General features: G+C 32.8%; 2 protein-coding genes across 2 annotated transcripts; one reads left to right on the top strand and one right to left on the bottom strand.

The window, feature by feature from the left end:
• Window positions 1-8,982: 8,982 nt before the first annotated feature.
• LOC105120909 (auxin response factor 19-like) lies at window positions 8,983-17,228 on the top strand. Its single transcript, XM_011019315.1, has 14 exons — window positions 8,983-9,604; window positions 10,027-10,142; window positions 10,966-11,064; window positions 11,160-11,216; window positions 11,402-11,557; window positions 11,641-11,725; window positions 11,846-11,936; window positions 12,119-12,283; window positions 12,395-12,517; window positions 12,809-12,884; window positions 12,984-13,122; window positions 13,627-15,485; window positions 15,654-15,844; window positions 16,643-17,228. Exons 1-14 carry the CDS (start codon window positions 9,556-9,558, stop codon window positions 16,776-16,778), a joined length of 3,342 nt encoding a protein of 1,113 aa, XP_011017617.1. The 5' UTR covers window positions 8,983-9,555; the 3' UTR covers window positions 16,779-17,228.
• Window positions 17,229-17,409: 181 nt separating this feature from the next.
• LOC105120908 (proteasome subunit beta type-6) lies at window positions 17,410-20,424 on the bottom strand. Its single transcript, XM_011019314.1, has 8 exons — window positions 20,198-20,424; window positions 20,025-20,101; window positions 19,876-19,931; window positions 19,676-19,748; window positions 19,445-19,556; window positions 18,665-18,738; window positions 18,038-18,112; window positions 17,410-17,780 (listed from the first exon to the last, which is right to left on the bottom strand). Exons 1-8 carry the CDS (start codon window positions 20,310-20,312, stop codon window positions 17,649-17,651), a joined length of 714 nt encoding a protein of 237 aa, XP_011017616.1. The 5' UTR covers window positions 20,313-20,424; the 3' UTR covers window positions 17,410-17,648.
• Between the last annotated feature and the right edge of the window lie 2,541 nt (window positions 20,425-22,965).

Genomic DNA, 22,965 nt, shown 5'->3' with positions numbered 1-22,965 from the left:
AATTAAAAATTATTATACACCATATTTACAAACATACATTTGAAACGATGATTTTTTTGATTATTTTAATGTGCTAATGTTAAAAAAAAAATTAAAAATATATAAAAATCATCATTTTAATATATTTACAAACATACATTTGAAACGATGTTTAATGATTCCTTCCAGGTGTTACCATATCTAATCCAAGTATATATTCTAATCATATACGTTATTGATTTATTGAAACTAAATTCTTAAATAAACAATGATAGCCCATCAAAACCATGTTCGTATTCGTTGAAGGATCTAATTTCTTGAATAAACTATCTCTTAAAATAACATGAATTTTGAAGAGCATGCTACGCTTGCATGTGCGTGACCCTGATGTGGTTCAGAAGTTACATGAGATGCGAGCTGGATAATTTATTTATAGAATATGATAATTCTAAACGTGAGAGATAAAGATTGATGTAGTCGGCTTGAAGAAACCGAGAGTTCTAATCATTTTCGTGAGGATTTATCATGGATATCTAATTCAAAGTAGTGGATAATCTAGTAAATATTTTTATAAGCTAGTTAAAGAGTAGAATGGTGGCATCAAACTAGGTCAACATTTTAAAATTATAATAATAAAAAATTTAATCCTTAGATTAAATTTAAATTTTTTGATGTGATTTTCCATGAAATTTTTCTTTGAAAAGTCATCATGTCACTTATCATACCAATAAATCCCTAAAATTAGGCTAAGAAAATATTGTTCGGATCAATTTTGTTTTTTTTCTTAATTTTTTTAATTTAGATTTGTGTTTATTTCCTTTATACTTTCAAGATTTTAGTTGCTTTATAGTGCAGATAGGTTTTTTTATTTTTATTTTTAAATAAAAGCTTCTTGAGGTGAGAACTATCATATATATATACTTAATTTCCGAACAATAAGACTTGGAATTTAGGGTAGAATGAGTTGGACAAATTAAGAAATTGATATCCTTGGACATGCGCTGTAGATAACCTTTTGCTACAGCTAGCCATGATTATAAAATCTTAAAGCATATATATAGTTTACAAGAATTTCATCATTATCTATAAGGTGGTTGGCAAAATAACATCATGGGCCAAATAAATTATATGTAAAGAAGCTGACGACAAATTTAAAAGTTTAGATGCACATATGATCAAGGATAGGAATGGTGTCTATTCCCATTTACTTTTTCTGCCCTAACATCATATCGAATTCTGGACCCTGAGAAAATGCCCATTTGCCCCATCTTGTCATGTGCAATGTCTAGATTCCTAGCTTTATCTCCTTTTTAAGTTTTTTAGCATTTCCTGCTTTATTTTAAAAAATAAAACAAAAACCTAACTTGGAAAAAATAATGAAAGCCATCATTTGGTTAGGAAAAACAAAAGGAAAGAAAGAAAGAAAAAATACCGAGTTTTTTTAGAAGTATTTAAAAAAATACCAAGTTTTTTTTAGAAATATAAAGCCTTATTTAAAAGTATGATAATAATTATTTTTTAATATATTTTTTATTTTAAAATATATTAAAAAAATTACTTAAAAAAAAATTACCTTTAATATTAGCACATTAAAATAATTTGAAAACATTAAAAACATATTAATTTAATAAAAAAAATTAATTTTTAAAAAAAATATTTCTAAAATACAATGTTGAACACAATCTTAGACTCTAATCTAAAACACAATGTTGAACACAATCTTAGACTCTAATCATGAATTATAAGATTAACTTATTAAACTGAGTTTTATAGGATTGCTATAAAGTAGTGAAAAGGCAGAAAAAAAGAAAGAAGAAGAAGAAAAAGAATAATTTATCTCCCCTGAGAACTACTGGGAAATTTAAATGTAGAAAATTTGACCATCACAAGATATTCAAATGAAGAAAATGGGCTATCTTGGACATGAATAATACTAGCTGCCAATGGCAAGATTGATCATTGTGGGATTATTGGACTGAAGAGGGACCTTGCTGCCTATTTAAAATCTATAATTTAGACAAGTTTACAAACCTTGACAATCGATTATTCGGCCACTTGATAGATGGGATAAATATTCAAATCATAATGGATGTTGTACCGTATAATAGGCATCGAAGGATCATGAATTATTATTTTTATTTCCCCTTAATATTCATGCTTTGTGCTTTTCTTTGATAATTGTGCTTATACCAGGGTGTGTTCACAAGGATTTATGAAAAATATATACATTTATATTCTTGTTTGGTACATCAATAACTTTAACATTAATCATGAGTTCCAAAAAATGAAAAATTTTATTAATTGGTTTCAGTCGTCTTACATATTTTTCAATTAAATTCTTTTTTCACTCACCTAATCAGAGTAAATTGATTCGTAAGGTTTTGATCAATTATATATTAACTTAATATATCTGGATCATGTATCAAACAAATAAAAGCTGTTGTATTAAATTTAATTTTTTAAAAAATTATAGGGTTGGATATACAATAAGTCAATTCTTTATGACTAGTTGGATCAACAAATCAGGTTTGAAATTTATTATTCAATGAATTTTATTATTTTTCTAGGTAATTTTTGGATTTTTAACTTTATTTTCAAGTTGTGTTATTTTTTTATTTTGAATAGTGTTTTAACTATTCATGTCCTAGCTAGTTTAAAGCTTATTTAAAAGGCTATAATCTCTCTTTTGAGAGCAAACTATATATATATAAAAAAAAAATCAATAATAAAACATCATCTCATCGACTATTTTATTAAAACGTGTTATTTATGGTAAGAAATAGAAATAATAAACCCAAAACATCAATAAAGTTTGACAAAGGAAGTTAGTTGAGAAGTGTTTGAGACATTATCAAGGACCTAATTGATAAAATATCTTATTTTGGGATGATTATATACTAAACTGTAGTTTTTCCAAGATCTTATTTCTAGAAAAAGTTATAGGAAGAAAAATATTTATGACGACAAAACAGCAAAAGAGATTCGTCTCTATCGCATTGCAATATTCTTTGATTTCGGGGAAAAGAAGATTATTTTACGACGGTGGGTTGGCAGCAGAAGATTCCAAAAGTCGGGTTTTTTTTTTTATGAAAAGATATTTTCCTTTATTATTAATTTTGGGCACAGATCCAAAGGAACGCACGTATACATGAAAGGCAAAGCACGGAAAGCAGCCTTTGGAGGTGGAATTGTTGAATGCATCCCTGCCCCCATGCCCACGTTTTATTTTTTATAAATTCATACTCTCCATTGCAATTGTCTTGGAATTTTTAGTTCCTGCTTGTGGTCATTATCTAATGATATGTGTTTTTTTTGTAAAGAAAAAAAAATATTTTTAATTATTTTAATGTGTTGATATTAATAATATTTTTAAAAAAATATTATTTTAATATATTTTTAAATAAAAAATATTTTAAAAAGTAATTTTTAATACAATCTCAAGCAATCTCTTTTTTTTTTTGTCAAGGAAAGATCATACACGGTCTGAATTGTAAATTTGTTGTGTTAATTATAAAATAATATTAATTTATTTTAAAAAAATAAAAATAAAATTAATTTGATTTAGCCTCGTTCATGATTACCAATTCAAAACAAAACCTAACTCTAATTAAGTGTCGGGTTGATGAATTAGTTAAACGTTATCTAATATTATATTTTGATCTTGTTTTAAAAATGATTTTGGTATGAAAGAAATATTAAGTTAATGTATGGTAGTATATTTTGATTATTTTGATATATTAATATAATTATTTTAAATGAATTTTGAAAAAAAAGAACAAATTAGACATCAATATCAATCATTAACCAAGCTGTGACAGATTCCATGGTCATGAAAAAAGAAGTGAAGCAGACACACACAGAGACCTGTCTTTCTTTGTTTCTCTCTTTTTATTGGGCTCGGGAATTCTCTTGACAGCGATAATGCATGAATCTTTCGTCCAAAATTCAAAAGACGATATAATGGAGGTGTCAAATCCTCCTAATTTTACGTAAACAATTAAAACAAAAAAAAGGAGGGAAGGAGTGGCATGACACGCGGAGGCATCTAAATGGAGGTGAGAGAATGGAGTGGCATGACACGTGGAGGCATCTAAATGGAGGTGAGAGAATGCGCATGCTGCTGGCTGTGACACGGGTGATTACAATTCCCATTAAACCTGCCGTGTTTTAGGGCTCTAAACGACACTGTGCTCACCTACTAGCCCTTTCAATCGCTAAATTAATAATTAATTGATTTAATTAGAGGCAGGGGGGCAGCACTAGCAACAGCACCTGCACCACTCCCTTCCTTTTTCATGATTTCATCCTTTCTTTTTCATGATACAATTTCATCGTCTCTGCGACCCTTTTTCCCTTCTTCTCGAGGAAGATGATAGTCCATTGATTACTTTATGAATTTATTTTAGCTTCCCGAGATATGGAATTCAATAGTTTTTCATATCTTGAAATCTAAGATTTATGCATTCAGCTGAATCGAAGACGTAAATCTTGAGGGATTGGCACGATTATTAAAGAAATTTATTGATTTTTTTTTAAAAAAAAGCATGAAGAGAGACGTGTACTTGAAATTGTTCCATGAAAAAAGTCAAGTTTTGATTCTTCCATGAGCTTGAAGATGTATATCTCTTAACATGAAATAAAAAAAAAATTGATTGTTACTTAAAGCATTAACAAAAAAATAAATTGATTGTTCCATGAGTTTGTAGATATAATAGAGAATAGGTTTTTTTTTTTTCAAATTCGTTCTTAAACATTATATTTACTTGAAATTAAATTTTATATTTTTTTATTTACTTTTAATAAAATCATTCTAGCCTTGTTATTGGATCATGAATTTAATGAATAAATTCAGTTAATTTAAGTTATTTTTTATTTAATATTTTTTATATTTATTATTTAATATTTAGTTGATTAAAAATTAAATTTCACAATTTATTTTGATTTTCTTTATACAGAATTACATTCGTCTCGTGATTTAAATTATTTTTCCATGTCATTTTCAATTAATTTTTATTTTATTTTAGTCATATTTTTCAACGTTATGTTTATTGAGAATCATGTTTCATAATTTGTTTTAATTTATTTTTCATGAAATTATTATTATCTCGTGACTTGAGTTACGAGTTTTATGAATTAACCCAGATTGACTTTAGTTATTTTTTATAATTAACTTATATATATGTAGTTTTATCATTAAACATTAAGTTAGTTAAGAATTATGTCTCGTGATTTATTTTAATGAGGTTATTCTTATTTCATGATGTGGGTTACGAGTTTGATGAGTTGACTCGAGTTGATTTTAATTATATTTTTATTTTATCTTTTAATGTTGTGTTGATTATTAATTGAACTTCATGATTTATTTGAATTTATTTTCTATCGTGTTATCTTGATTTCATGATTCGTACATTAAATTTCATATGTCAACATGAGTTGACTCGAATTATTTTTCAGATCATTTTTCTAGTTGATTTTGTTTTTTAATTTTGTTATTTAATATTAAGTTTAATGAGAATTAAAGTTTATGGTTTATTTTGAATTTATTTCAATTCGGGTCAGCATATACCAACCTAATATACTATCATCCCAATAATTTAAAAAAATATCGTTTTAATTATTTATTTTTAGTCAAACTATATATTACCAGTTATTCAGATTGGTTTCAGATCTATTAGGTTAATTTCAGATCTGTCAGGTTAATGAGTTAATATTAAATCAATTTTTGCACTGTTTTTTTTACACTAAAAAAAATTAATAATAACTATATCTTTTATATTATTTTTATTTTATTTTTTTATCACTTTATAATTTAGCTCGTGAAAAATATTGTTTCTAGTTTAAGAAATATTATAATATTCATATGCTTTTTGATTTTATAGTTCCGTAAAATGAAATATTTTTAAAGGATTGATTTTTCCCAATCGAGAAAACGAGAAGAATTATATTATCATGCAATCCATAAAGAAACCCCGTGGCCTGTGTTGAAGAATCTGAATGTCATGATACAGCCTTCAAAATACCGGATAAAAAAAAAAATCCAATAATTTAGCTTCTGAATACGCTAATAATTTAGCTTCTGAACACTCTTAATAAAACCTCTAACAAGTACAACTAAGAAATGACACAAGAAGCACTCGAGGTTTACATTCAGTGACGGTATGGACTTAATTTTTTTTCTTTACACTTAGTTTAAATTTTATCATGTATTTTTATTATTTTTATAGTATTTTACATGTTTGCTAGGTTTGTAAAATATTTAATAAGTTATTAAATTAATTATAATAAACATAAATTAATAGAACATTCATATAAATAAATAAATAAATAAATAAATAAATAAAAAATAACTCGAGAATATGCTCGAAATCATGGCTTAGTAGGGAAATAAATATTTTTTTTACTTGGATGTGATTTTTTTATATATATATCTATTATTCTTGCCATGTTTTATTTATCCATTAGATTTATAATGTATTTAATAAACTCAAAAATTAATTATAATATGCATTAATTAATTTAAACACCTCAAATTATAAAAAAATAAAACAATAACTCGAGAATGTTTGCATGTCATTTTTCTTAGAAACTTTCCTGCATCGAAAATGAATTGTTAATTGACTATTAAATTATAAATTCAAGGGACTGTCACGTGTATTTTGATGTAATGGGAGTTTCATATATTAAGATCAAATTAATTTTTATTTATTTACATTTTAGGATGATTATTTATATTTAAATTGGAACACGTATGTTTTAAACTAAAAGGTTTGCATTACAAATCTAGAACCTATTTGATTTGAGGTTTAAAATGGTTTAAGTTTAAAAAATAAAATTAAAAAACTTTACTAATCCAGTAAAAAAACACCGTGAAGTTATTCAGAACACGGATTTTGATTCATTGATTTTTTAATTTTAATTTTAATTATTTTTTCTTAATAAAATTTGAAAAATCGATCCTCAAATCGAAGTTATAAAACTACGCTCGGAACAATCGAGGATCCTCAAGGAGGGACAGCCCCATGTTGGACTAATTATTCATCAAATTCAACGGTCATGATTGACCATCACAAGACATCATGTCTTAGTAATGAATGACTCTGTTACAGAACGTGCCACACTATGAGGACCAATGGGGTTGACAACCTGACTTAGCCGAGCCGCCGAGTAATCATCGGTTCAAAAACACGAGATCCAGAGAGACGAAACACTGACCGTTGATCAAGTCACGTCTGGGGTCGGCTTTTAATTCAAGCACATACTGTTTGATGATCAAAGCCGAGGATCTACCAAGCTACTGCTCCAGGAAACACGGCACATGGGAGGCACAAAATTGTTAATTTTTAATATTAATAAAGAAATGAATGAATAAAAATAATTATACAAGTGTAAATAATTCCCTTCGTTTTTTACCTGCTTTGCACTTTAATCCTCGAATTTTGGGAAACCGCACCCAACACCTTCTTGTTCTCCATCCTATCGTATGGTAAGGTTAAATGTAAAAATATTTATTAAATTTCATATAATAATTTAAGTATTTAGATTGAGAATCATTATGATATCAAGATTTTAATACTATTCAATTATAAGTTTGAATCTCCCTATTTTTATTTTTATTTTAATTAATAAAATAAATAGTAATAGTAAAGAATTCTCACTTTACATGATCTATTAGTTGAATAACTTTTGGACGTTTAGTAAAATAATAAAGATTTGGGCATATTTTGACATTTGACAAGGATTGCATGGCAAGGTAGCAAAGCTCAAAAATAAAAGAATGCTCAGCTAAGCAGTGGTGTCAACATCGCATATGCAGGGTGGGTCCCAGACGCCGACATTGTCTGCCACATCAGCAGGTAGTTATCAGGGAGGATTTGTAATTAAGCAATTAATGTTTTCTTGATCTCCACTTAAAAGAGAGATGACCATTCACCAATAATGTGAGGCGAGGCTGGCCTCCTCCTTCACAGTTCATACAATAATGGAATGCCCCCTTCAAATTTCCCCTTCAGGAATTTAATGGCCGTTTAAGGAGTAATTAATGTATATATTCGTGGTGATGATTATGATTATGCCTCCTTAGACCAATCATTATTAACATTTTATTTTTTTGTATTTATGATGTATATATTCAGGATTTTCTATCAAGGGCCTTGCTTCCCTTTTAACTATATAAATGCCCATAAAACCTCTTTATTTTGATGTGAAATATAGTTATATTACAGCTCTGTTTATTTTTGTGTTTTTTAAAAATAATTTGAAAGAATAATTTTTTATTTTTTTTATTTTAAATTAATATTTTTTAGTAATTTTAGATTATTTTGATGAGTTTATATTAAGAATAATTTTTAAAAAATAAAAAATATTATTTTTATATATTTTTAAATAAAAATTAACTGCAACTACACTCATAAATATAATATTCAAAGATTTTAACTTTTTTTTATATATATTTTTATAGATAAAATTGATAATAAATTTGAAAAATAAAAAACTCTTTATATGAAAATAGCCGACAGATTGTGGAATGCAACTTTTTCTCGAAAATAATATAGTATCAATGCCATGATTTAATCAAGAAACCAAGAGGAAAAGAGAACAGCAATGGAAAAAGCAATGTGAAACTTGGAAAGAATGGATATTGACCATGTGCAAAGAATGTGCTCTTAGTGGAGAGTGATGGTGATGATCAAAGCAAATGTGTATGAAAAATTATGTGATTAGGGTAGAAATATAGACAACATCACACAAACAAAAGTATCTTAACTAACATTAACATTATTCTTCGTCTGAAGGTTAAACCTATGCTCTGCAAAAGAGAATAATGGTTAAGTTGAGAAATATTATATCATCTGTGACATTAAACTCTACTTCTAACCTACGTGTGAACTAGGCTACTGTAGGGAGGTTGACTGCTTAGTTGTGCGAAGTCAGTGCCCCTTTCAAGGACAGAAAGAGGGGAGAGAGAGCTATAAAGAAATAGAAATTGATAGAGAGAGAGAGAGAGAGAGAGTTTTTGGTAATCCATATAAAATACTATAGAGAGAGAAGGACAGAGAAAATAATAAATAAAAAAACAAGAGAGAGAAAGAGGTGCAAGAAAGCAAGGCAAGAGCATTGAAGGGAAAGGAGAGGAAAAGAGAGGAATTTTGTCTGGGTAATGTAGGGGGAGAAAGGGGGCAAAGCTTCAACATTTGGTCTGTGAAAAACTTAGCAAAAACTCTCAATCCCATAAAAACCCATTTCTTCCTTTTTACTGCTTTTTTGTCTCTTCACCGTTTCTCCGGCGACCTCGCCGGAATTTATCGCCGGGAAAGCTCACTCACTTTCAAACAAACTACCCCCATATTTTTTTTCCAGTTCAAAATCCACCCTTTATTCCATTTCTTCAAAGTTTGATTTTTTTCTTGTTTGCTGAGCTGATCTAAGCTAAAAATTCTGCTCGACTTTATAATTCGCTTACTGGGTTTCTTTTGAAGCTCACGTTCTGAGCTTGTAAAAGTTTAAACTCATGAGAAAGTGAGGAACTCGTTTTGGATAAAAAAGACTCTTGCTTTGTTGAGTTTATATAAGGAAACCATGAAGTCACCGGCCAACGGTGCCGCCGCCGCAGTCACCAACGGTGAAGGTCTGGTCCATCTCTTAATTTATGTTAATACTTTGTGCTTGTTTATTTGTTGTTATTAAAGATTTAAAGGAGATGTGTGTAAAGCATTGAAAAAAGTGTTAGAGATTTATGTGTAAATAACTAACTAATAAGGTTGTTCTGTGCTAGTTTTGTCTCTATTACATTGGTTTGTAAGAGCTGTGTTTGTCTCTATATTTTTGGAATCTATTTTCCTGTTTATTCATCTATCCATTTGTTTATGTAGTTGTTTCTTCAGTGCTTGAAAACAATATTGTCTTGCAAGTTTGTTTCCTTTTCCTTGTTCCGGGTTTGATTTTTTTTTCCCAGGAAACAAACAAAGGTACAAGGAAGAGGAAAATATATGAGGATTTTGAAGGGGAATTTGTTAACTAATGAGTGTGTGACACGTGGGGATGGTGCAGGGGTAGAGAAGAAGAGCATAAACCCTGAGTTATGGCAAGCATGTGCAGGACCACTAGTGAACTTGCCGGCGGCCGGAACTCATGTGGTCTACTTCCCTCAAGGGCATAGTGAACAGGTTAGTCATTTTCTGTTGCTGTTTTGTGTCAATAATGTTAATACTTTTAACCTACCTCCTTTTATTGGATTTATTGGCTGATTGTTTGTGGTAAATGATGTATCAGGGTTTTGATCTAGAGTGGGCTAAGCTTTATGAATTTTACCTAAACTGGTTAGTTGGGTAAAATAAACAGGGTAGATTATAAGGAAAGGAAGAGTAGATCAATCAAGGTTTCGGATTTACTTTTGAGGGTACTATTTCAGGTGGCAAGTAGAAGTTACCCTTTTTGCCTTGATTCAGATTATGTGGGACTTGACTTAATTTGGCTAGGGTTATATTAGAAACATTCTCTTGGTATGTATTACCTGGTTGTCATGTGCTCTTTTAAGTACTAAAATGTCACTGTATCAGATCATTTGGCTTGTTTTTATCAAGTCAACTTGTGGTCCATGGAAGTTTTTTTTCCTAGCAACTGTAATATTAGTTGATCAAATAATAACAAGAAAGACTTTTATGAAAATTTTTTAGTTTTTGACTTCTGTAGTTTATGTTAACGAACATTTCTTTTACTATTAAAGTTAATTATCAAGGTCACTGTGTGTTTGAATGCCAATTTACTTGTGATGTAATTTTTAACCATAACATTTTTTTTGCTGCTTCTATAAGTACTCCGTTTCCACTGAACAAGGTGAAAGAACCAGTGGGTGTAACGTGAAAAAAATACTTTGTTATAAATTGGTTTTTAATGGATGTTGTGGATGGAATTTTATACGTCCTTTTGGTTTTCCTCCTTTAGAAGTCAATCCATGTTGGTAATAGAGAGTAAAATAACTGATTTCAGGTTGCAGCATCTTTGAAGAAGGATGTGAATGCGCAAATTCCAAACTACCCAAATCTTCCCTCGAAGCTGCTATGTCTCCTTCACAATGTCACCTTACATGTATAAAAGCTGACCTTCTCTGGCCTTCATCTCTAACATCATAAAATTCTTTATTTGGGACTCAATTATTTTATCTCTTGTGTCTGATTTTGTAGGCGGACCCTGAAACAGATGAAGTTTATGTTCAGATGACACTGCAACCTGTTTCTTCTGTAAGGATTTGATTCATAATAACTCAAAAAAGTATACTTGCTTTAGTTGTGTGGACTAATTAAGGAAAGCACCTACAAATGTACTGGCTATAACTGATCCCAATGCAATGTCCAAAAAATCTTAAAATGGCCTAGCATGTTTTTAGCTGCTAACTCCAATTGAATCTATCGGCAACCTTTTGCAGTTTGACGAGGATGCATTATTGAGGTCAGATCTTGCACTGAAGTCAAATAAACCACAGACAGAGTTTTTCTGTAAAACATTGACAGCAAGTGACACAAGCACTCATGGAGGTTTCTCTGTGCCTCGCCGTGCAGCTGAAAAGACATTCCCTCCTCTTGTAAGCTGTTCTCCTTTAGTTCTACATAGTGTCCATGTTAATCTTTATAGCAATATTTAATCTTTTCCCCTTCCCTTGTATAGGATTTCTCCATGCAACCACCTGCTCAAGAACTTGTAGCCAGGGATTTGCATGATAATGTTTGGACTTTCCGGCATATCTATCGTGGTATGTTAATTTTGCAGCACCCATGAAGTATAATTGGTTGAACTATACCTACAATTGCTTATTCGTTTGTTGTCAAATTTGTTGTTATCTTATGTAAGTTCCTGGTTTCTCTAAACCCAGGACAACCAAAGCGTCACTTGCTTACAACTGGGTGGAGCTTATTTGTCAGTGGGAAGAGGCTTCTTGCTGGTGACTCAGTTTTATTTATGAGGTAAAGATTAATAAATTCAGATTCCTTGAATTATGTGTAAAATGACTTAATTTACTGAAATTTGATTTTTAATATTCATAGGCATCTTAAATCTTGTATGAATGCATTTCAAGTTCAGGTCACTTTCTTACGGTAAACATGCCCTCTTAATCAACCTAATGATACTTACTATTTATGGTTAGAGATGAAAAGCAGCATCTTCTATTGGGCATCAGACGGGCTAACAGGCAACCTACAAACTTATCATCATCGGTATTGTCAAGTGATAGCATGCATATTGGGATCCTAGCTGCTGCAGCCCATGCAGCAGCAAACAATAGCCCGTTTACTGTGTACTATAATCCAAGGTAATTATTTTATTTTTCATTGTATCATGCTTATGTTTAACATTTATCGTAATAATATAAATAGGTTGTGAGTGTATTGGATTAATTGACACCAGATACATTTTAATGCAGGGCAAGTCCATCAGAATTTGTTATCCCTTTAGCCAAGTATTACAAGGCAGTTTACAGCAACCAAATATCCCTTGGAATGCGCTTTCGCATGATGTTTGAAACTGAAGAGTCAGGAACAAGAAGGTGCAATCTTATCTCTTTGCAGTTCATAAATGTCATTTGTTAACATTATTGATTTCAAGAATTATGAAGTTGGAATGGAATTATTTTGAGGCCCCAGAGCATGTTGTAGTGAATTTAGGATCTGTATATGATTAATTTCAAACTGGAAAGAGTTTTAGTTGAGCTGATCAGCACCTCTTCATATTGATCTGGTGCTTGATTCCTAGATTCTTTGCCAGTTGTTCTTAGAAAATGGTAATCTCAATTCTCTCCTTCAATTAGAAAGTTAAAGAAAATGAATCTGTACCACAGGCATATGGGCACCATTACTGGTATCAGTGATCTTGATGCTGTAAGATGGAAAAACTCACAATGGCGTAATTTGCAGGTAAAGATTGTAGCATCTTTTATTTATTTATTTATTCTAATCACGCCAAATGTACTTCTGAGGTACATTACAATTTAAACACTCCATCTTCTTTCATAGGTTGGTTGGGATGAGTCAACTGCTGGTGAAAGACGCAATCGAGTCTCAATCTGGGAGATCGAACCAGTGACTGCTCCATTTTACATATGTCCTCCTCCATTTTTTAGACCTAAGCATCCAAGGCAACCGGGAATGCCAGGTACAATATAAGTTGCGATCAGCTTCTTACAGTATAGGAAATTTTTAGCCTGAATGTCAACTGGTGAACTCTTCTAGTCATTTCTGCATTGTGTTCTTCATATGGTTATCCTATTGCTAGGCATTTTGATTGAATTACATGTGCTGTTTGCTATTTCTTTCCATTAATCCATCCTTCCTATGGCTTGTGTAATTGTAAATGGCATCATCTGGTTGATACTATCAAATTGTCAAGAGTGTAATGATGTGGGGGAGGCTTTGATAGGATATGTTCTACTGTTTTATCTTTTCTGCATCGAAGTTTGACTATCAAGGTTTCTGCATGTGATCTGTTGGGACCAAATGTGCTAATATGGTGATTAAAATCTTGAAGGTGCTCCTCACTCTCTTCATGAAATTGAATAATGCCAAAGCACTTTCAAGCTTGACCATGATTTTGGGCTTTCAAATTTACAGTGTTTCTATTAGAGTAAACCTGACTTGCCTGTCACCTTTACTTTCGCAGATGATGATTCCACTGATTTAGATAGCCTATTCAAGAGGACTATGCCTTGGCTTGGTGATGATATCTACATGAAGGATCCCCGGGTTCTCCCTGGCTTAAGCCTAGCCCAGCGAATGAACATGCAGCAAAACCCTTCACTGGCAAACTCAATACAGCCCAATTATATGCAATCATTGTCAGGGTCTGTTCTGCAGAATCTCCCTGGAGGTGATCTTTCCCGCCAGTTAGGGTTGTCATCACCTCAAATGCCTCAGCCAAACAACTTACAGTTCAATGCCCAAAGGCTGCCTCAGCAAGCACAACAGCTTGATCAGCTTCCAAAGCTACAGTCCTTGCTTAACCCACTGGGTTCCATCATACAGTCACAGCAACAGATGGGTGAAATCACTCAACAATCGAGGCAAAATATGATGGCTCAAACTCTACCCTCAAGTCAAGTTCAAGCCCAACTTCTGCAGCCTCAAACTCTTGCCCACACCAATAACATTCTTCAGCAACAGCCATGTATTCAAGGCCATCAGCTTCTTAGAAACCTTCCGCAAACCTTGCACCAGCAGCAGCAGAATCAACAGCAACATATTATGGGTCAGAACCAGCAGCAAAGTCTAATGCAATCTCAGTTGTCTGATCAAGTAAACCAACATATGCAAATGTCTGACAATCAGATTCAGTCTCAACTGATGCAGAAGCTTCAGCAGCAACAGCAATCAGTTTCAGCTCAGCAATCTGCTATGCAGCAGTCTGGTCAACTTGGACAGCTTCAAGATTCACAAAGGCAGCTGCTGGATGCATCCCAGAGTTTTTCTAGGTCCATGACACCCGGCCAAATGTTGGAAATCCCTCAAACAACACCCACTTCTCTCCCTCAGCCAAATACTATTCCACAGCAGATGACTAAGAATAACAACCAAACCAATACTCAATTCTCACATCTGCCTCAACAGCTGAAACCTCAACAACAGCATTCTGGCATCATGCTGTTGTCAGAAATGGCTGGTCACATGGGACATCCGCCAAGCTCAATGGCCAATCAGCTCTCCACAGCTGGTAGCGGTATATTGACTGCAGCAGCTGGACCAGGACAGTCTGGTATCACTGATGATGTTCCTTCTTGTTCTACTTCACCTTCCACTAACAATTGTCCAAACATGGTTCAACCAATGATCAACGGTTGGGCCCACCGAAGCACAGCAATGGGAGAGGACATGGCTCAGTCTGCCGTGACACTCTTTAGCCCTTGTGCATTGGAAACCGTGTCCTCTAATGGTAATTTAGTTAAAGATCTGCTGCAGAAATCTGAGGTTAAGCCATCATTGAACATCTCCAAGAATCAAAACCCAGGATTATTTTCCTCACAAACATACCTAAATGGGGTAGCTGCGCAGATAGATTATTTGGACACATCATCTTCTACAACTTCTGTTTGCCTTTCACAAAATGATGTCCATTTGCAGCAGAATAACAATTCACTGTCATATAATCCCCAATCAGTGTTGTTGAGAGATGCAAGCCATGATGGTGAGCTCCAGGGAGATCCGAGGAATAATATTTTATATGGAACAAACATTGATAGCCAACTCGTGATGCCAATGAATTCTGACCATTTATTAACTAAGGGAATGATGGGGCCGGGGAAGGACTTCTCAAATAACCTCTCTTCAGGAGGCATGCTTACAAATTGTGAAAATTCCAAAGATCCTCAACAGGAGCTTTCATCGGCAATTGTTTCCAAGTCATTTGGAGTTCCAGATATGCCATTCAATTCAATTGACTCAACAATCAATGACAGTAGCTTATTGAATAGAGGTTCTTGGGCTCCTCCACAGCAACAGTTTCAGCGAATGCGAACATATACAAAGGTTTGTTGTTTTCATCCATATAATGCTATTTCTTATATGCACACATTAATGTGCATGCCCACACTTGCTATACTTGCTGTATCTTTCTCTTATACATTCATATCTGTCATCTTGTTATTTCTTCTGCTTGGCCTGCTATTTATAAGTTGGTTGATGTTTACTGTAAAGGTGTACAAACGTGGAGCTGTAGGAAGGTCAATTGACATAACACGGTATTCAGGTTATGACGAGCTTAAGCAGGATCTGGCTCGTAGGTTTGGTATAGAGGGACAGTTGGAAGATCAACAAAGGATAGGCTGGAAACTTGTTTACACTGATCACGAGAATGATGTCCTGCTAGTGGGGGATGACCCTTGGGAGTAAGCCCTCCAGCCCTCATAACTTTCCTAATTTCTATGATATTTAATTGTATTTTCTTGGTATGCTTTATGCTCTCCGTGGAAATATAGCTAGCCAAGTATGAAAATGTTCTCATAGCACTTACCACAGAGAATGTGCTCGGTAGGTTATACTACACGCAGAACCTCCTATGTCATCCCTTCAAAATCTTAGTTTCTTGCTTTCTGACATAAGGCCCTTAAATGTGTTTCTTGAAGCTTTTCCTCACCTGATACTCGTCTAGTTTCCCTTTTCCAATCACTGAACCAGACAAACATAGGGTTTCAAGTATTCCCATTTTCAATTCATTCAGCCTCTTTTCTGCCCTGTGGCTTTGTCTCTCTGTCTTGTCTGCTGAAATGATTTTCATCTTGGAGGGTTTCATTTAATCTCTTGGAATGAAAATATAATCTGATACTCGATGGAATTACTTCAGGACTAACTTTCCATGCCGCCACGTATAGGAATTATTACTTTCTTTTTTGTTCCTCGGGAGACCTACTACACCAACAAGAACAATTTCAATGTAGTTAAGTAAATTTCTGGTGAAGTCACCTGTTCTTTTGTCGAAGATGGCAATTGTTCTTCTCCATTCTGTGTTGAAGGGGATCCTGAGTCATAGATTAAGCGATATGTGAAAGTCTTATGATCTCTACATCGGGACTAAGTTATGTTGACTTGCTCTTAAATTTTGAATGTCTTTCTTGCATTCTGGAATGTCTTCAAGCTGCAAGCACTATTTATAGTCTCTCCTTACATTATTTTGTTTGCGTGTTCAGAGAGTTTGTGAACTGTGTCCGCTGCATCAAGATCCTGTCTCCTCAAGAAGTCCAACAGATGAGCTTGGATGGAGATTTTGGCAACTCTGTCCTTCCTAATCAAGCCGGCAGTAGTTCTGATAATGTCAATGCATAAATTAGCCCACGAAGATGCCAACAATTCTTCTTCCACGTGGGGACCCTGTATTACTTGTAGGATTCTGTTAGTAGCTTTTCTAGACTCCATCGCATCTGGGCTTTTCCATCGCCTGCCTGCTGGATTTTTCCAGGCACCTGCAATGAGCAAGTGAGATTGCAAACCTGTTCTAGGCCAGTTAGAGCTCAATTTTTCCTCGTAGCCTAGTTGTACATTAGAAAACACAGGCAAGAAGCACGAAACTAGAGGTTTCTGCAACCGACAATCCCTTGGTTCAAAAGTTGATTGGTTCAGCTCGGTGAGGAATCCAGTTTGGTGCATGCCCTTTAAGCCTACCTACTTGATGCTGTCGTGATGCCTTTAGTTAACTATGTTTACAATTCTCCCCCTCAAATGTATTGTAGCAAGCAAAATCATAAATTTGGATGCTGAGTTCCGAGTTTAAATGTGAGTTCCGAGTTTAAATGTGTAAAGTTCAGTTTTGCAATAGAATAGCCTTTAAATTTGAAGGTTCCAAGTGCTGTGGTAAAAGTTCCCCTCGCCCTCTCTCAAATCAAATTCTATCTTAAGAAATTACACTGACCGTAATGCAAGTAATGATATGAAACGTGCCATTTTTAATGGCCTATGCTTCTTATGAAACGGTCATCGTTGATTAAAGCAAATGGTAGATTCATCAACACAAAGATACGCGAAATCAGAAAAATAGTCATTACATAGGCGAAAGTACTTTTCTTAGCATAACAATGCACAAGAAAAACATCGCTCACAGCACTCAGTGCATGGCATCACTAGGCATTTTCTTAAGAGAACAAGTGTCTGGCATCATTTTCTCAAGACATTCGATGCCGAACATCATGCAGCATTCTCTTAAGTGACCATTGGCTCAGGACTAGATGATGACAAAATGTCCAACAAGGAATTCTGTGGCTCCAGCTCCTCGTGCCATCGTGGGAGCTTGTCCTCAGGGTAGTACTTTCTTGACACACCTTCTGAGTTGATCTGTGTAACGAACATTTGATTGACATAAAATTAGCAGAAACAAATATTAAAAGTTTTTCTACGCGTTCCATGCACAGCTAATTCGAGCTTGTTTTTAAGGTGATTGAATGAGTACACGGGAAGTGATGGAAAAGTTGTTTTCCAAAATAATTTATCCCAATCATGCCCTACTAATTAAAATACAATGATTGCCTGAACAAATATGACGGTTAGAAGAGGCAAATGGAAAGAGAATGGGAGAAGAATCAGCAACATACAGTGACAGTCCGAACAACACCACCACTCGCACCATCACGAGCAATAGCAAGAGATACTGCTTTCACCACTAATTGCTGCAAAAAATCACAAGCATCACAAACCGAAAGGCAATAAACGGCATAATAAAGACAGCAAATATGCCCAAGAAGGGGGAAAAAAAAGAAGCAGCAGGTCTAGGCACAGTGAAGGCAGCATAAAAAGATGTTTAGGGGGAGAAAAGAAGCCAGAGGCAACTTCTTAGCCATTGCCTAACCATGAGGCTCGGAAAGAATCACTCTTAAGACAAGAACATGTTTCTGGTATGCAAAAATTTAGAATGGAAGCAAGCACCAACAGTCTATCCAATAAGGTTCAATATGATTCTCATGAAAAAGAAAAAAAATAAACAAAAGAAAAATTGAAGTTCATGATTCTAGAAAAATCTATCATTAGTGTATTAGCCAAAAGCAAAACAAGGGCAAATACACTTTAGTGAAACCATGGAGTATTATTGAACAACTACTAAAAAATTTGTTACTATGACAAGACCAAAAAGAAACAGATTTCAATCGAGTCAAGCCACTAGTTCAGACCATAAAAATTTATTATGTTCACATATTTACAAACACACAGGTTAGACTACATACCTCAGCTTCTTCTTGGGTCATCCCATCCTTCCATGCTTGATCAAAGAAACCATACAAGTAAGAAGATCCTGATCCTGCATGCAACATGCAGATAAAAACAATTAATCAACTGATGCAATTAATAAGTCCATTTTCCATAGGATGAGGACATAGTAGTCAAAATTTTCATAATTGTAACAACTCCAACTACTGCAGACAATGGTGGTTTATTCCCTTATAATATATCAGACAATGGTGGTTTACTCAAGCTTACCAGTCAATATGTACCACCTTCTGATGACATAAAAGAGGAGTAACCTATCATTCATCCCAAGAACACTAGATTCATGGTACAAGATTAAGTCTCTGCAAGCAGGTGTTTTTCTCATACTAAATTTTAAAGAGTGAAGACACCACAGCCAGTTCACATTGCTTCTTGTAATGCCACTGGTTAATTAGCATTGTTACTGCCAGCCAATGAAGTAACAAGGGATTGACAAGTTCCTCGGCGCAGGTCGCATTTTCATCAACAGTTGCTAACAAGGCAGGTATAGGTGAGGCAACATGACGGGCAACTGACAGGATGGGTGCAAGAGAGGAATCCACAATTGACCCATATCATGGCCTTAAACAATTATGCAAGTACCAGAAATAATAGTAACATTCTATTATTGCTGTTGCTGATGAGATATAAATAAACAAGTGCATGTGCAAAAAAGAAACAAATCAACAAGAATCACATAAAAAACACGAAAGAATTACTAATGGTACACAAAATGCCCACAAGTTCACTTCACACACCTCCAATTGTAAAAGGCAGCTCCAAAAGTGTCCCTCCAAGAGGTACTCCATAAATTTTACCTCCTTCATACTTATCCCAACCCCCAACAATCATTCCAGTTTGCAAGAAATTCTGCCAAAAAACCAACAAAAAAAATGTATCAAAACCAAACCAACCCTGTTATTGTACGACACCCAACACCATCATCAGAAACAAATTTACAACAGTACAAGCATCAAAACCGAACCAACCTTGTTATTGTAAGACAACAACCTAACAAGATTAGCAGCAACCTTAACTGTCGCCGGCTGCCCCAATTGTATTCTACACGCATTACCCACAAAACCCAAATCAGCTCTTCAACTAATCATCCAAAAAAATCAAGACTTTACACCAAAAAAGAAAAGAAAAAAGAGAAACAGCATTCATCAACACAAAAAAACTCCCTTACGTGTGTTGATGCAGAAAATATCTCACATAATCAGACACAGTTTGAGAATCAGCAGCCTATCAACAAACAACATAAAATCAAACCCAAAATAAACAAAACTAAACAAGGTAAAATAAAATTTACAGAAATATGAAAAAATAGTAATTTACAGATCCAGAGCGGCATAAGTAGACGTTATCAGTAAGCTGAGTGATTTTATCTGATGCTCGATTTGCAACATAAACTCCTAAGAAAACCCACAACAAAAACCGTAGAATTAGTCATAAATTTTTGGTCTTTGTCTTTCAGGTTTTTTGAAGAAAGAGAAAGTTTTGATTTTTACCAGTGCTAGTGCGAGAATCGGCACCGAGGACGACACCGCCATTGTAGGTGACGCCGATGATGGTTGTCCCCATGGAATGAGGGCCGTTGATCCCGTTTTCTTTGTGTGATTCCATTGATTTGAGATAATTCAAATATGAGGAGGAAGAATAAAAACCCTAGAAATTGAAGAAAAACTGGGGATTTTTTTGCTCTTTAAGAGAAATGCAAGCGTTGGCTACTTGTTGGTGAAGTCAGAGAGGAGGTGAAGTATTAATGGGCTGATGGGCTGGGCTCGTGTGTTTGGGTCTATTTGCTTTTCTTTGTGGATTTTGGTTTAAAAAATTAAAATTGGTCACATAAAAATAAGTAAGTCGAAGGTATGTTTGTTTGCTAGCGATGATCCTCCTGATTGGTACTACTTCCCTGACTTCGGTGTTCTGTTGAATATTTTTTTTTAATTTATGATATATATTTTTTAGATTATATAAAAAATAAATTAAAATAAATCATAATACTAATTTAAAATTAATTAAATATTAAAAAAAATTATAAAAAAATCAAAAGGGATTTAATTTAAAAATAATAATTGGAAGATGAGATTTTTTTTAAAAAATTATTTGGTATTGTTATTAAATCTGATCTAACAAGTTAATTTTAAAATCTTTTGATTTGATTTTTCATTTAATTTATATTTAAAATTAATTTGTATAAAATAATTTAATTAATTTTATTTGATATAAAAATAATTCTAAATGATTAATGAAAATCTAATTTGATTTTTTTTAAAAAATAAAATAATAATATATTGAATCAATCAGAACTACCCCATTTAATTAGCAAAACATGCGATCTAAATTATGTTTATTAGAACTAAAAGCTTTATTTTTTAAAATTATTTTTTATTTAATAATATGATAATAAAAAATAGATATTTTTCAAAAATTAAGTACCAACTTTTTGAAAGAATATTTATTTAAAACTGTAATAATTTCATAAAAATTATATTATAATAAATTATATTAATTAATTTAAAATTAATAAAATATTAAAGGGTGAGATTGAAATAAAAAAAATTTAAAAGTGATTTTTTAAGAAAGGGAAAAAGGAGAGAATAAATTAAGTTGCTACGAACAGTAAAGCACCTTAATATTTCCAAGTTCTTTGAGTAGATAGTGGTAGTTCATGCATGATTGTTTGCTAAGAAAATGCAAGGACAAAATTCTTTACCATACAAAGAGAACAGGTTCTAAGATGTAAAAAGATTAGTTCCTTGATTAACAATTAACAGCAACGAAAACATGTTAGATTGCTAATTAATCAAATCCTAATCTCGGGCTAGAACAGGCTAACAATATCACGCAAGACTTGATTCTTGCAAGCTACCATACGACTCGAAACAGGGTTCCAACTTAAGATTAATATGCATTCGTATGTCTGGAAAGAATCTTGTCCTTCTTTTAGTAGATGTCTAATGCTAACTTGTTCACCGATGGATTAAACTTGAAATGAGTGATTGGATTACGAGTAAAAACCAAAAACAAGTAAGAAGAGTTATAATATCTTATAGTTTGCACGCTAATTGCTCGAGCTCCATGTGGTTAAGCTCACTGGGCTGGATGTTTTATAGATATAACCATGGGATTTGTTAAATATCTACATCAAATTTGTTGCTTGATTTTTCTGTTCCTTCATTTTGCAATGACTGTTCATCAGCAAACTCGGGAATGAAGTTTAAATATCTCTGTCAGCAAACTTTTGCAGAATTGTTCATCAGTAATGATGATACGAAGTCATTATGCTCGAGATATAACCAGCCCTAATTGCTTATTCATTAAAATGACATGAAACAAAAGGTTTTCATGCCTCTTTGTATGATGTTATCTCCCCTACTGATTTTGATATTTCTACAATGCAATTCATAAAAACAACCTTAATTACCTGACATCTGACACAGAATGATTAGACTTTCATTAATTGATGTTATGCTACGAAATTCTGATATCTTGAATGTATCTGCAGAACATTTTACGTGTCTATGTTGGGAGGTCATAGTATGATCTGGTAAATCTTTTTATTTTTGGTTTTTTATGCATTTTTATCTGATATACATGATGTAATATAATTATTATTTACTCTGTAATGCGGAAAATTCCTCAGTATGAAGAACCCAGAATCTAACAGGTTTTTACCTCGAAAGTGTTCATTCTTTGAATTAATAAACTCTTATCCATTGCAACAACTTCTGTTTTTCTTATGGTTCTGTTAATTGTATGTTTCCTGGTCTTCAAAACATTAATGAACTATATATATAAAAAAATTATACACCAATTGAACCACTAAAACATATTTCATCAATAATTCCGTTAGAAATTTCCAATGCCAATAAGTTTTTAATGCAAAATGGATGATAAAGCATAATATAATGATGAAATATTCCAATATAATTTTCTCAATATTATAAATTATTGACATAATAAAATTATCAATGCTTAATTTTTTGATGATTGTGTTTTATTGCTAGTTGTGTCAATGATTTATAATATTGACAAAATATTTTTTAAATGCTATAAAATATATTTTTTAATAGCCTATTTATATCATTCATTGTCAACATGACTTTTAGACAAAAGGGTATTGGTTTTTCATTGTTTGTTAATCTGATTAGCTTTGCCTTTTTGATATCAATTAAATTTCCTTTGGATTTACATACAATGAGATGACAATTATCTACTAATAAAATAAAATAAAATGAACGTAAATATATAGTTAAAGTAAGAATTAGATTGA

Source organism: Populus euphratica, unplaced genomic scaffold (assembly GCF_000495115.2).
Source record: "Populus euphratica unplaced genomic scaffold, PopEup_1.0 scaffold31.1, whole genome shotgun sequence".
Taxonomy (NCBI): Eukaryota; Viridiplantae; Streptophyta; class Magnoliopsida; order Malpighiales; family Salicaceae; genus Populus; species Populus euphratica.
The sequence above is the reverse complement of the archived record's forward strand: the minus strand, read 5'-3'. Positions and strand labels throughout refer to the sequence as shown.